Source organism: Corvus brachyrhynchos, unplaced genomic scaffold (assembly GCF_000691975.1).
Source record: "Corvus brachyrhynchos isolate BGI_N302 unplaced genomic scaffold, ASM69197v1 scaffold319, whole genome shotgun sequence".
Classification (NCBI taxonomy): Eukaryota; Metazoa; Chordata; class Aves; order Passeriformes; family Corvidae; genus Corvus; species Corvus brachyrhynchos.
In genome coordinates, this window is record NW_008246065.1 from 1193429 (window position 1) to 1206671 (window position 13243).

At 43.7% G+C, this 13243-nt stretch overlaps 1 protein-coding gene across 2 annotated transcripts; it reads left to right on the top strand.

The window, feature by feature from the left end:
* Positions 1-2879: 2879 nt before the first annotated feature.
* On the top strand, positions 2880-7786 carry LOC108449768. 2 transcript variants are annotated; one of them, XR_001866054.1, is made up of 2 exons: positions 2880-5535; positions 6303-7786. XR_001866054.1 is itself a non-coding variant. In XM_017746808.1 (2 exons), the coding sequence occupies exons 1-2, from the start codon at positions 4393-4395 to the stop codon at positions 6822-6824; spliced, it is 738 nt and encodes a 245-aa protein (XP_017602297.1). In that variant the 5' UTR covers positions 2880-4392; the 3' UTR covers positions 6825-7786. The 2 variants fall into 2 exon arrangements, 1 of the variants encoding a protein (XP_017602297.1); XM_017746808.1 differs by having other exon boundaries at positions 2880-4608.
* The last annotated feature ends 5457 nt before the right edge of the window (positions 7787-13243 follow it).

Genomic DNA, 13243 nt, shown 5'->3' on the forward strand with positions numbered 1-13243 from the left:
AAAACAGGAAAAGAAAGCAAGAAACAAAAGCCCCGAGAGCCGTGCTCTCGGCAAACTTCACAACTTAACAGCTGCTTTGTTCTGTGACACGAAGGGTCACACCTGCCCCATCCGCTGCTCAGGGGGGAAGTTTGCATGGAAGGACAGCACAGTGTAAATCAGAGTGTTCATCACAAACACGCACAGCATTGCTCCCAAGTCAGCTTCACACGTACTGAGAAATGTGGGTCCCCCCTTCTGTAGCTCTGCCCTTTCCCTCCCAGGAGTGCAGCAGTTGCATTTTTTAATTCTTTTTCTATCTCTTCTTGAGCATCCACTTCCAATATTTTTCTTCCTGCACTCCGAGCATTTAATCCCTTTCCTGTACTCCAATCTACAAATGATTTAAAAGAGAATCAGAAGCAGTGAGTGACCCTAGTCAGTGAGTGTTTGCTTCACGTTTCAAGCTGGTGATTACAACTAAAATCTCACTATCTGGGCCACGAGCCTCTGGTGAAAATCCAATAGTAAACATGCCACGTGAGGCAAGCATTTGACATCTGCAAACGGGTGCCATCTGTTTCTTCCTTTAAGAGTATTACCCGTCTAAGAAAGGAAGAGACGCATGAAACTTGGTCTGAGGTCAAAAGAGTGTGAGTGAGATCAGGGGTTTTTGATTGCAAAGTAAAGTGGGGGATAGATTCACCCCTACCCACACACACACAGCTCTTCTTGGCAAGTGGAGGTGAGATAATTCCAAGTGATACGAAGTCACACCTTAAAGTTTGGGGGAGCTCGGGATGCAGAGGCAATGCTATAGCCCAGACTTCTTCTTCAGGCCAGACCAAGGCCTCCTCTAAATGAGGAACTGAGTAACATCAGAAGACAAAATTTTGACTCAGCTTTTTGCAATTCTACTTCTGCTCCCACCCCCAACTCCTGGAACAGGGACCAGGGCCCTGTTCTGTGCCAGGAACAGCTCATTGCTTCTCTTTTCATGACACACTTTGCTCCCGTGGTCAGCAGCAATGGAGTTGGTGCCTTCACTCTCATCTTTTCCACTTCTGGGCATTGTTTCAGACACCTGGGTTGTCAGAGGAACTTCAGCTCTCCTTGGCTCCCCTGCAACCCTGCGTGGCTCTGGCATATCAGGGATTTGGGACTGACTTCTCTGTCTCTGTTCTTAGGTGTTACAAGCCAGCACTTATCCCAGTTTCACAGAAACTCCTCATGGTTTAAAAGATTTATGTCACATTTGGTCCAGGATGGTTGGCTGGAGGAAAGCACCTACCTGCTTTGTAGGCACTAAGGCAGGTCAGAGAGGATTTCCTGAGCTCTGGGTGTTGTAGCAGGACTGTTGCTGGTCCCCTGGCAGACTCTGGACTGTTTCTAGTTCAGGACAGCGTGCTGGAGCAGTGGCATCCCTTCAACAGCACTGAGGAAGAGATTTACTGTGCGTTTCACTTTGCTCTTGTTTCCTTATGCTCTCAGTCTTACAGGCGAGCATCCTTCTGGGTTTTGATGCAAGTTGGGCACATCCTGAGCTCCTGATCTGACACGAGGAGTGTGACTGTCCCCTAAAATATCCAAAAAATTCTTTAAAAAATAATCTAAATGTTGGTAGATAAGGTGGGTAGCTACTGAAGCCCACACACTTCTGAAAGTCATGTTTCTTTTCGCGGGAGGATCAAAGGATAATGCAAAGCTGTGTATTAAACAGGATGGAGAGTTTTGCTGAAGAGGGAACTGCCTTGGCCCCAGTGTACGCAGTAATGACACGGCACAAGAAGGAACAGGAGGTCATAAAAGAGCAAACTCCATGAACTCCAGTTTCAGACGGCGGGAGTAGAATCAGAACCTGCCATTAAAGCAGGAACGTGGGACTGTTTTTTCCCAGCTCCATGGAAGTCACCCATTGTGTGCAGCGCTCGCACATTCATTAAGCACAACGCGCAATTACAAGCGAAAAGCTGCTGGTGTCTCACTTGAACCAGGGAAATGCTTTCAGGGGAGAACAGGGTTTTGATAATGACAGGTTTTAGGCTGCAGGTTTAAATGGAAAGAGGGAACTCTTTACGTGTGGCCAGCCGTGGCAGCGGCAGCTATGTCACACAGCTCTCATCTGTCTGAGCCGGGCGACAAGTGTGGGCAGCACCACGAGTACCTTGGTCTGTGAAACAATACAGCTCTCTCTCGCCAGTGAAATGAGTTGGGCTCCTGCTGTTGCTGTTTTCTCTCCCCCTTGGCAGGGTAAGGCATTTCTGCAATGCAGATTGCTCTGTCTCTACACGCCCGAAGGCATTTAGACCGGGAGGCAGTGACCTGGTCTGAAGACCCACAGACAAAACCCACCTCCTGCTTGTCCACAGGGATTTCCCGATCCGGGTTTGCTGGAACATATCCCCAAAACAACTGTGGCTCAGGGAGTGTCTGAAAAAATCTTTGAAGGATGAGTAATAAAAAAAATTAATACTTTTTTTTTTTTCTGCCAAATGGGACAAGGAAAGCCTTTTAGGGGAAAATTCTTTGCCAGGAAATCTTTTTAGTGCTTTTTGAAATTTTTTTCTCAGGTACTCCTAGCAAGGCCACATTGTGTTTCTATATGAAGGCACCATTATGTATACAACAGCACTGCAAACAATCAGGGCTGCAGCAGGGATGACTCACAGTTCCATTACTTTGTGAGCATCGTGACATCTCTACATGCAAATTGTTACTGTCAGCCCCGTATCTGAATTTGTGTGTGGCTCATACAGAGCTGTGGGCACAGACCCTGACCCCTGAGGGCTGGTGGGGGTGTAGCTGCAGTAGCCACTCCCACCGAGTTTTATTCTCTGCCTGAGAATTGTTTTACCCTCAAATGAAAAAATGCCAGAGCTGATAAGGAAAGGAGTGTTGCACCTTTGCAGCTGGATAGAGAAGGGCTGGGTGGAAGTGTTTCTCTGGGCTCCCATCTCGCTCCTCTCTCACTCCTGACCTGCTGGTCCAGCAGCCAGGGGGGTGTTGCTGCTGAGGGTCCTGCCCTGAGCCATCTGCCAGACAGCCTAGAGCCCTGACCTGCATCCAGCTGATGGTCTCATGGATCACATCCAAAGCTCTTTAGTGCACAGTCAGGGCTCTGAATACGTACATGCAAATGTTTATGGTTGCCCTGGATTGAGAGGGATCTGTAGTTCATCCAGGACACCCGCAAACATTTGCATGAATGTATTCAGAGTGGGCAAACATTTATGAATACCTCGAGTAAGCTAGAAGCCCTGGAGGGCGAGGGGATTGCAAATCCCCTCTGTATTCCTTCCACAAGTACAGTGAGCACAGTGATGGCTCCACAGCGTGCGATGGAGAAGAGTCAATTCATCCCTCAGGGCCAAAGCTCTGCATGCAAACTGGCCCCAGTGGGGCAGGGAACAGAGGTGCTGCCCTCCCAGTGACAGGAGGTGTCCCCTGTCCCTGGGGACAGTAAGGAGCCCTGTGCTGCCATGATATGCTCATGATATGCCAACTGTTGCAACTACACACATTTATCTGTTTCCAGCAGATGATACCACCAATGTATCTCCAAAGCAAAACTCTGAAGCTGCTTCCCTGGCTGCCCTTTCTCTGAGCTACGTGGGTTGTAAGCTGTTCAGGGCAGCTATGGCTTTTGCTGGGAACATTTGCTCATCTTTGGCTGAAAGGAGTCCTGCTGTTTTCATGGTCTCTTGCCAAACTTGCACTGGTGCTGGGCTGCTCGAAGGCAGAGCATGCCTCTCCTGACACAAACAATGAAGCAGTTTGGACCTCCTCAGATCTCCAGGGCTGTAGCCCACCTCCAACCACACTGAGGAAGACAAGTGGCATAGGACTTCTTGGGAGGAATTTTTTATTGCAACTTCCTACACTGTCTTTCCTGAACTGTTGGTTCACTGTGTTGACTTAATTCACCTTTTGCCCCGCTGAGCTAAAGCCCTGAGTGTTTTGGTGTCAGGGATCCCTGCTCAGTCACAAGGGCAGTGATCTGCCTGCTCCAAATAGGCTGAGTGACGACTCCTGCGTGTGGTTGTTGATCTTCTCTAATTGCTACCACGTCAGCAGCCACATCAGGCTGTCTGAGATGACGGTGGGAGACTCTGTAATCCCTGCAAATTCCCCCCTCACCTGAGCCCTTTGCGTTCTTGGTTCAGATTTGCTGGCCTTCTGTGAGGAGCTCTCAGAGGATAAAAGCAGCATTAATGGTTTGAGGGTTTCAGACCTCAGCAAAGGCATCCCCTGCCTGTGATACTGCTGGGAGCTGTTTGTGCTGTGTCTGCTGGCACCGGGCACTGCAGGTTGTCGAGGGATTCCCTGGTACCAGATTATGCATTAGAGGAAAACTGGGAGAGAGAGTTATTCTGGAATACACACTGCTTCCGAACTCCTCTGGAACCTGCTGACATGGAGAGGCCTGCATCAATGCTGTGCCTGAGAACTTGCTACATAAAACACTTCAAGCCACTTGGTGTTGCTGAAAATCCACCTGAGCTGGGGCAATCCCCTCTCTCCAGGAGCGGCCTTTGCTGTCCTAGGATGGTGAAACGAGAGTGGTCAAACATTGTCAGCAAGTGTGCCTTGCCCATCATCCCAGAATATCCAGGCTTCCAGGATGTAAAGGTTTGTGTGCCGGAACTCTCTTTGCAATATATGGTGACTGCTACCTATTCTTCTGCAGGATGAATAATTCTCTTATGCTCTGGAAAGCTGATGTTTGATATGATAATAAAGTCTGAGCTGTGATTGGGTATAGAAAAATTTATCTTGAAAGGCTTTTATTCTGCTACATTTTAAAGCTGATTATTATTTTTAGGTTGATTTTGTTTTTTAAACCATTTTTAAAAGTTTGAGTTAGGAAGAGTGCTTCAGTCAGGTTTTAGTGTTCTTCAATTACCTAACTTATTCCAAAAGTACAACCACTGTAGGCAAGGACATCAGATTTGCTGGGTCCCTTCCAGAATGAAGTGTGATGGAATAGTGGGAGATCAAAAACTTGATTGCTTTTCAGTTTACATGGCATGTCCAACCCACTACTACTCATTTGAGCTCAATGTTTTTCATTCATTACGAGCAGGCAGCGTGCCAGGGGCTGATGATGGAGTGCCCTACTGAGACACTGCCAGGCTCTCAAACCAGATTTGTGGCTGGACCCTGAGCAAGTATCTAGACTTAATTAGAGATTGTCAAAAACTGCGTGAGTGATGGCTTTTTTTTTTATACCAAAGGCATTGTCAGGCATAATAAACGATTGCAAAATGTTCCACGACCCCGCTGTGGCTGTCATCTACAAACAGTATAGTCTTTCTTTTTATTGATTAGAAACAGTAATATAATATAAACCAGTTCTTCTCTCAAGCCAAACTGCTAAGGTTTTCAGAGAAAAAGCCATGGTCTGCCTTAACTTGCTGTACAGAAACTAGCCGTTGCTCCTGGTAGCTGAGACAGGCCAGGGTGTCTTGGAATACCTGTGAGAAAGGTGCAAATGGCAGAGCAGGGACTTTGAAAATCCAGGGGACATTAAACTCCGGAAAGGCAACCTTTTACGTGGTGAGTTTCTACCAAAATTTTATCTCCCAGTCAATAAAAGGAGTCACAGCATGGATGTTCCCCCAAAATCAACCTAAAGACACCCAAGTGTATCTATCAATGGGGGCTGGACCGGGTCTTCCTTTACTATTTAAATAACTTGAGTATTAATTTGGCTGGCTAGAAAGGAGAGAGGCATCCTGTAATGGGAAAGGAGGAGAAAACATTATGTATAACAATAATAATAATAATAATAATAATAATAATAATCTTCATCGTTTTAAGATGTAGAAATATATTGTATGTGAAAATTGCAATTCTTGTAAAAATACACTACAGTTCAGCAGTTACCTGGGATTAAAGAAAGGGGGGAAAAAAGAATCTCTTAGAAGTGGGATCAAGTTTTGCCTTGGGAAATAGCAGCTACAAGCTAATGGAATTTGAAAAGGATAAACCTAAAGTTCTATTAAGACAGACAAGTGAGAAATTATTTCAAAAAGTTAAGATTTTCACAGAGGCAACACAAAATTGTGGCAGTATGTCACAGTCAGCTGGAGGTAAAAGTGCTCAGCATTAACCTCAACCCAATGGACTTCTGTTCCAGAGAGGGATTGTTTGGTCTTCAGGGAATTTGGATTAAGAATCTCAAACACTGTCTAACAGCTGTTTACTGTATGGAACCTTAATCCTTAGATCCTTTTTCTATTTAAGCCAGCATACTTTAATTCAGATTTCCTTCTTCCTTCTGCCCCCAATCCTGCCTCTCCCTCCCCCTCTATTTAAAACAGTTACCAAGAAATTATTTGGGAAATCCAGCCTCCAACCAAATTTTCCAGGATCTGGAAAGAGGGAAGAGCTCGTCACCACAACTCAATAATCTCCCAAGGAGAGCCTCGTTAGTCCATTGCCTGGGGAGCTCCTCAGGAGGCTGCTTGAAAGGCCACCAGACCACCAGCCCTGGCTTCCAGGACAAACCTTTGCAGGAATACTTCAACGAGAGGCTGATGGAGCTGGGGAACTACGAAAGCAAGAGGTCCAAAAGGAAAACAAAGGCAGATAAGAACCAGCCCCTGCTCCTGGCCCAGAGAGGGTTTCAGCGCAGGAGCAGCTGCAGCGCTCTGCTGGTGCTGGGCCATGGCACGGAGGGTGAGGAGTCCTGCAGCTCAGCAAACCAGCACAGCAAGGGAGTGATGGAGTGTCAGGATCAAAAGGAAACCCAGAACGTCCTAAAGCTCAACATGGGTGACTTCTTGGATCTTCTGACAATGCACATCACTGCTCCTCTAGAAGCATTTGTACAAAAGAAGTGATACTGGAGCTGGTTACAGATTTTTGTGCAGTCCTAGAACCCAGGAAGGGTTGTTTCTGTTCAGCACCATTCTGATTCTAGCTCATGTGTATCAGTCCCCTCTGATGCAGAAAGGTGCTTGTTAAGGGATTGTTCTTGATTAACATTGCATATATTTGTTTTCAATTATCTCCTGCAAAGAATCAGCACTATTGAGCCATAGGTGCAGCTATAGCAGTGTTCTAAATATGTGCACGTATTACTAGAATGCTTCAGTTGCCTTCAAAAAAGGTGGTTAGTGTCAGAGGAGCAGCTTGTTTCCTGCTGTGCAGTTTGTGTTAGTTAATCTGAAGAAAGAATGTTGTATTCTGCCTCGTTATTTCGCTTGTTTTAAACCTCTTGCTTTTATCATGTCACTGTGGCCCAACTCGTTGATGTTCTTACTGTGACTTGTTGCTGACACAGAAATAGTTGATGAGAAATTACTGATTTTCACTCATTGCCACACGTAATCACCAGGTGGATCACTGCAAGGGTTTGATGCATGAAGAAGCAAACACAGACATAAGATCTACTTTTAAATATGATCAGCTATTATGGTTTCATTTGCAGACTCAAAAACCTTTGACTCAAAAACCACTGCAAGAGCAAAGAGGAAAAAATGCAAGATTTAAGTTAGAATGATGGAATTAAGTATGAAAGAAGGCTCCTTCCCTCTTTCCTACCGTAAATCCAAGAACCACATAGTGAATTCCTAATGTAATCTGAACTTCAAATTGTTTATTGTGTTTTAATGTTTATCGTGGTCATGTAAGTATAAAATGTCAGCTGCAGCTGGATCTTTTTACTATGGGAAATGTCAATGTTTAATTCCACAGTGAATATCAGACCCAAAATGAGGCAATGATTTTAAGCTTCCAGAAAGATCTATTACTGCCTGTGGTATCATCAGCAATAAATTCCTCATTACAGTTGTGGTTTGAATTGATGTTTCTCTCTTTGCTTTCAGACTTATTTTAATGTGAGTTAACAAGTAAGCCATGCCCCTGGCTACACATAATCCCTTCCAGTGCTGACTGGAATCCCTTCCATCACTTTTCCCTCCTTGTTCCTCTCATCTCTTCAGCCCTAGTGAAACCTGCCTCAAGGTGTGCCTTGTCCCTTCTGCAGGTCATATTTTCTTTCTTCCCAACACCTATTTACACAAATATTTCTTCTGCTTTGCCTCCTCAGCTCTTGGGCCTCATATTTGTGTCCTTCAGACTCTGAAGATATGTGGAAATGGGAGGGCAGATTAAGGAACTTCTCACATCCCTCTGCCAGCTCCCTCAGGAAACAACCAGGAGTTTCCACCCCCCAAAAAAAGGAAGGAAAACATATAAGACTCATTCCACAACCTTTTCCCCATCCTGGAATCAAGATAATCTAAGGGAACTGAGATGGGATACTGAGAGCTCTCAGTCCTTTGTGTGTGGGAGAAAGCACTAAATACTTAGGCCAAATGAATTTTTCAGAATTCCCAGTTGCCTTCCTGCTGCAAATGGAGGGAGCAGCCAATTAGGTGAGATTTTCCCTGCAGGAAAAAAAAAAAGATAGAGATATATATATATAATTTTTTTTTTTTTTTAAGATTTAAAAGAAAGTCTGAAACCCATAATGCATTAGCAGATGCCATTGAAGGGATGCATCTGGTTTTCATTTTGAGTTTGCCAGAGGTTAGTTTCTCCTCTAGGAGTGAATGCATAATAGTAACATGGTATTATGTGAGGGCATAATAATAACAGTGCATGAGGGGAAAGGAACAGTATTAATGGGACACAGGCAACCTTAATTCTTTCATTTCTTAAAACATGTGGCTTTGCACACTTGAATGTGTCCTTTTGAAGTTTGGCTTTGCAAGTCATTTCCGATCTACAAGCTTTTCAGAAAAGGCAAACTGCCTGCCTTTTTGCTCCTGATATTTTAATGTCTGTCACACTGCAACAACTGCAGATTAGCAGGTCTGGAGCATCCTGAGCCTCTCTGCAGACCTCTGCCATTTAACAGAGATATTTGGAGACGTGCACTATTAGGGTGTGACTGACATTTGCTGACAGCGAAGGACAACAAAGTTTCCTTAAGAAAAGAATTAGCAGCAATAAATTAAAGATAAACCCAGAAAATCAGGTATTTTCTTCACTGAAAGAGTGGTCAGGCATTGGAACAGGTTGCCTAGGGAGGGTGGTGGAATCATCATCCCTGGAAGTGTTCCAGGAATGACTTAATGCTATGGTTTAGTGGACAAGGTGGTGTTTGGTCAAAGGCTGGACCTGATGATCTTGGAAGTCTTTTCCAGCCTTCTATGGTTCTGTGATTTACTCAGGCATCTGTAAATGGGCTATTCAAGCTGTTCAGCCTCTGGGCAGTTCCTCTTCTCCACTCAAGACAATTCAGAGCACCAGTTTTTAACAGGCCGCATTTTATTTTTTACTTTTACTAAATACCAAATGTGAAACAATTTCAAAACCCCAAAAACTAGAGTCTGACTTGGCAGAAACTTGTAGTGTTTCCTCCCCCAGAAGAACCCCATCGACCTGAAATTGCACAGTCAGGCCCATTTATGGTATTTTTCATCTGTAAAGCACCCTGAGGAATTAAAAAAAGTTGACATGCTTTTTAAATTGGATTTCCTTCAAAACAGTGTCACGACTTTCCTCTGAGAAGCTGCACATCCCATGTCAGAGATAGTGGAAAAGTCTAAGAAGATTAGATCTCCCAAGGGGGAACATTATCTAGATGTTGCTGCATAGAAAAGACATGAAGTTACAGAGAGAAAAAAAAACCCCACCAAGAGCTGTTAAGAGAAGAAATAAAATTTCATCTCACAGCCTCTCAGATTGTTAAAACCTTGTGAAAAAATGGCTTGGGTTTGTTTGGAAAGTGATAATATGCATGACCTGAATTTATATAGTCTATTACTTTAGGTTTTACTGAGTTTAGCTGTTGGATGTAGCTGCTGCTTTCATGCAGATAATCTGTTTTCTCAGTGTTCTTTCATGAAACTTGATGCAGACACTGCTTGCCATTAGGAGTCTCATAAAAATATTCTTTATGCCTCTTTGAAAAATTATTCTTTCTCCTCTTAAAGAAAAAGCAGTGCATCATCACTCTCCTGCTGGTGATTTTGCAGCCACTCTTTATCTCTGTGTTAGATCTTTCGGTATGGAACACTGAACAGCACCCCTGGTCAGCTGTTGTTTTCCTTCTGTAAATATATTCTCTCTGTCTGACTGGAGCTTAGGCAAAGTCCTCTGTAGGGCCTCATAAATCAGGCAGTGCTCACTTCACTTAAAAGCACAGTCCAAGCCTTCTGAAGCCCGTGTCCCTGCTGTGATTTTGTCACCCTCTCCCTGACCTTACCTCTGAGGCTGCAAAAATTGTGTTGGCTGATGGTGCAGAGGGAGGCTGGGGAGGTGAGGGCAGGAGGCAGGGGAGGGCGGTCTCAGGGGAAACACAACCTGCTTTCAGATGAGAACCTGAACCTGCACAAAGTGAGGTACAACCTCAGGCTGGTTTTTGGTTCCCTCAGCCTCTGTGAAGATGTGGTGGGACAGAAAATACAAAACACATGAAGCCACAAAAGCATCCAGGAAGAGATGGGCTGCACCCCACTCTCACTGTAACCCTCTTCAGGATCCCAAGGACCTGAGGAATCTCTAATTTCGTGCCTCATTAAAACAAAACATATAGTTTTCATTTATTTAAATTAAGGAATTTATTAAAAAAAAAAAAAGCCAAAAAACCCAATCAAAACAGTGGTTTGATCTAAATACAGCAGCACTGTGACATTACTAGGACATTATGTACGAAGAATCCAAGCAGCCATAGAACACAGAAGCCTTTATCTTCAGTAACAATCTCAAAATGAAACTAGCTTCATCGAACAATGTTAAAGATCTCCCTGGAAAGAGAAACAAAACCAAAAAGACCCTCCCCACCCCTAACCCTTTGGATATTAGAATGATTTTTTTTTTGTACAATACCAACAGCCACTAGCTCTTCTAATTGAGAACACTTGCTTTAATTTATTACAAAAATGATCTGTTGACTTAGTTATGAAAGACAACTTTTAACATTGCTTTAGAAGTGTCTGTTCCTCTTATAGACTACAGTATTAGAAGTGCTTAAAAACATTTACTCCTGGATATGCTCTTGAAATTCAATCAGAAGGATATTCTGTGTGTGTTTATATACCAAATATGATTTTTAGTTTTTAAAGCAGGTGAAAAGACTAACCCTAATATGAAATTGCAATTTTACAATTTAATTATTAGTCAGATATGGGCAACCACATGATAGTTCATGAAATCTTTAGGTCTATCTACATTGCTCAGAAACACAAAATAAAGTTTTTACAGCTTTCAGCTTCAAAAGGCTAAAATGTTCAGTCTTTTAGAAGAGTGTCCAGTGTTTAAAAGAAATGCAATTAAGGGAGACCGCATTCAATACACATGAAACAACTCGTTTGAGCTTGCTAATTAACATATCTAACAGCTGCATGTGGGGTGATGAGAAAGGAAAATACATTTGCCATCCAGCCACTATCTGAGATGTTTCTTCTCCCGGAGTGAATCTTCTCTACAGGACCACTCCAGAAAACCTGGAGTTCCCCTTCAGAGCCCACTGACCCCAGGCATGTTGCCTCTTTTGTTTCCAGACCCAGTCTGCCACAGATCCATCTCTGGGACTTCACACAGCACCTCACTCAGTTGGTACCTAGGGAATCCTTTGCAGGCTTGGCCAAAAATTTTGAACCAATGAATGTTATTTTGTTCCCTTCCTCATAATTATTTATCTGCAATCTAGAAACAGAGGAAGTGTTTTCATGTGAATGCCACAATTACTGGCCAGCTCTTCAGCAAGAAATGAATACTTAAACATTTGCACTGTCACCTCTTTGTCTGCTGGAGATGTCTTACAGAAGTGCAGCACGTTCTGTTTCAGCATCTCCAAGGAACTAAGACAAAGCAATAACAAAACCAGTCCTAATTTAGGAGAGTCATCTCACTAGTCATGTAAATAAGAGCAGCTATACTAAGCCTATTTCATTTAAATAATAATACAAAGAGTTGATATTGATCTGGTTTATGCACAGACTCCAAAGTGCTTCCCATTGACAGACAGAAAGCATCCCTCCATGTTTGAGAATGGGAAAACAAAATTGCACAGAGGTTTGCCCAGGGCAGTGAAGAAAAACAGTCAGAATAGGAATACAAACCATCACTCCTGACTCCAGTAACACAAACCAAGGAGAACACCTATGTGCCAGCAGTAATATTCATGAATAGGCAGCAATCTGTTTATAATTGTTTCTTTCATAAAGCCCATTTGTCAGTACACCAGCTTAGCTGATCCAACTGCAGCAGATTGTATTTGTATTATCACAGAGACATTTGGGGGAGGTCAGCATATAATACTGTAGCATATTGTTAGCTTTCACCTTCTTTGATGAAATTTTTTATTTTCCCTAAAAGAAATAATTTACAAATTCTTGGAACCAATTTCTTTATCTTTTCGGTTTTTGCATTTAAGGAGAGACCATTACTACCAGCCAGCACTCCGGTATTATTTAGCATAAAACAAAGTGTGTCCTGCCCAGCACACAAAAGAGAAGAGTTGTTTTAAACTGATGCAGACTTTCTCTTAACTTTATCATGAAGGTGTTAGTAATTATTCTCTGTACTCTAAATCATTAGTAGTATTTTAAGTTAAATAGACAACTCTGGGATCTCCTGTTTTCCATGGAGCCACTGAACAGACTGATTCTTCCAAAATTCACTGCCAAATGTACCTCCCTGCAGCCTGAGACAGACTGGGACCATCCTTGGGCAGGAGAGCCTTTAAGTATGGACTTCTACAGCTCCTGCAGGCTTCCACGTGACGGAGGACAGTCCACATGCCAAGAGACAGAAAGGATGTTCTTCCAAGGAAAAATCCAATCTTTCCAAAGATTGTATGGGAAATGCCTGACGAATGATCTCCTCTGCACTGAGTGACTTGAGTGAGTATTACAGATGTGAACTGAACAAAATAATGATCACAACTAATTGTGGAGCAGAGGTGAAAACTCCCATATCTTTTCCACAATGGAGCCAGTTCCTGTTCCATGGATGTTGGTGAGCAGCAGCAGCTGTGCTGTAGGGATGTGCATTTATTGCTCTTTCAGAAAAGCCTCGGCAGGGAGCTCCTGACTGAGGCTGGGATACACAGGCCTGGGTGATGCTGTCCATGCAGGCTGGGGGGATTCCTAATTGCTTCATCCAACTGTTCCCTCTGACCCTCAGAGCGACAATGTTGTGTTTGAGCCATGTGTCACACCCTCTGTGCAACATGGCTTTGTGTGTGCAGTTCTCAGGTCACTGAAGACACTCTGACCAACACACGATGACCCAAGGAAGAGCG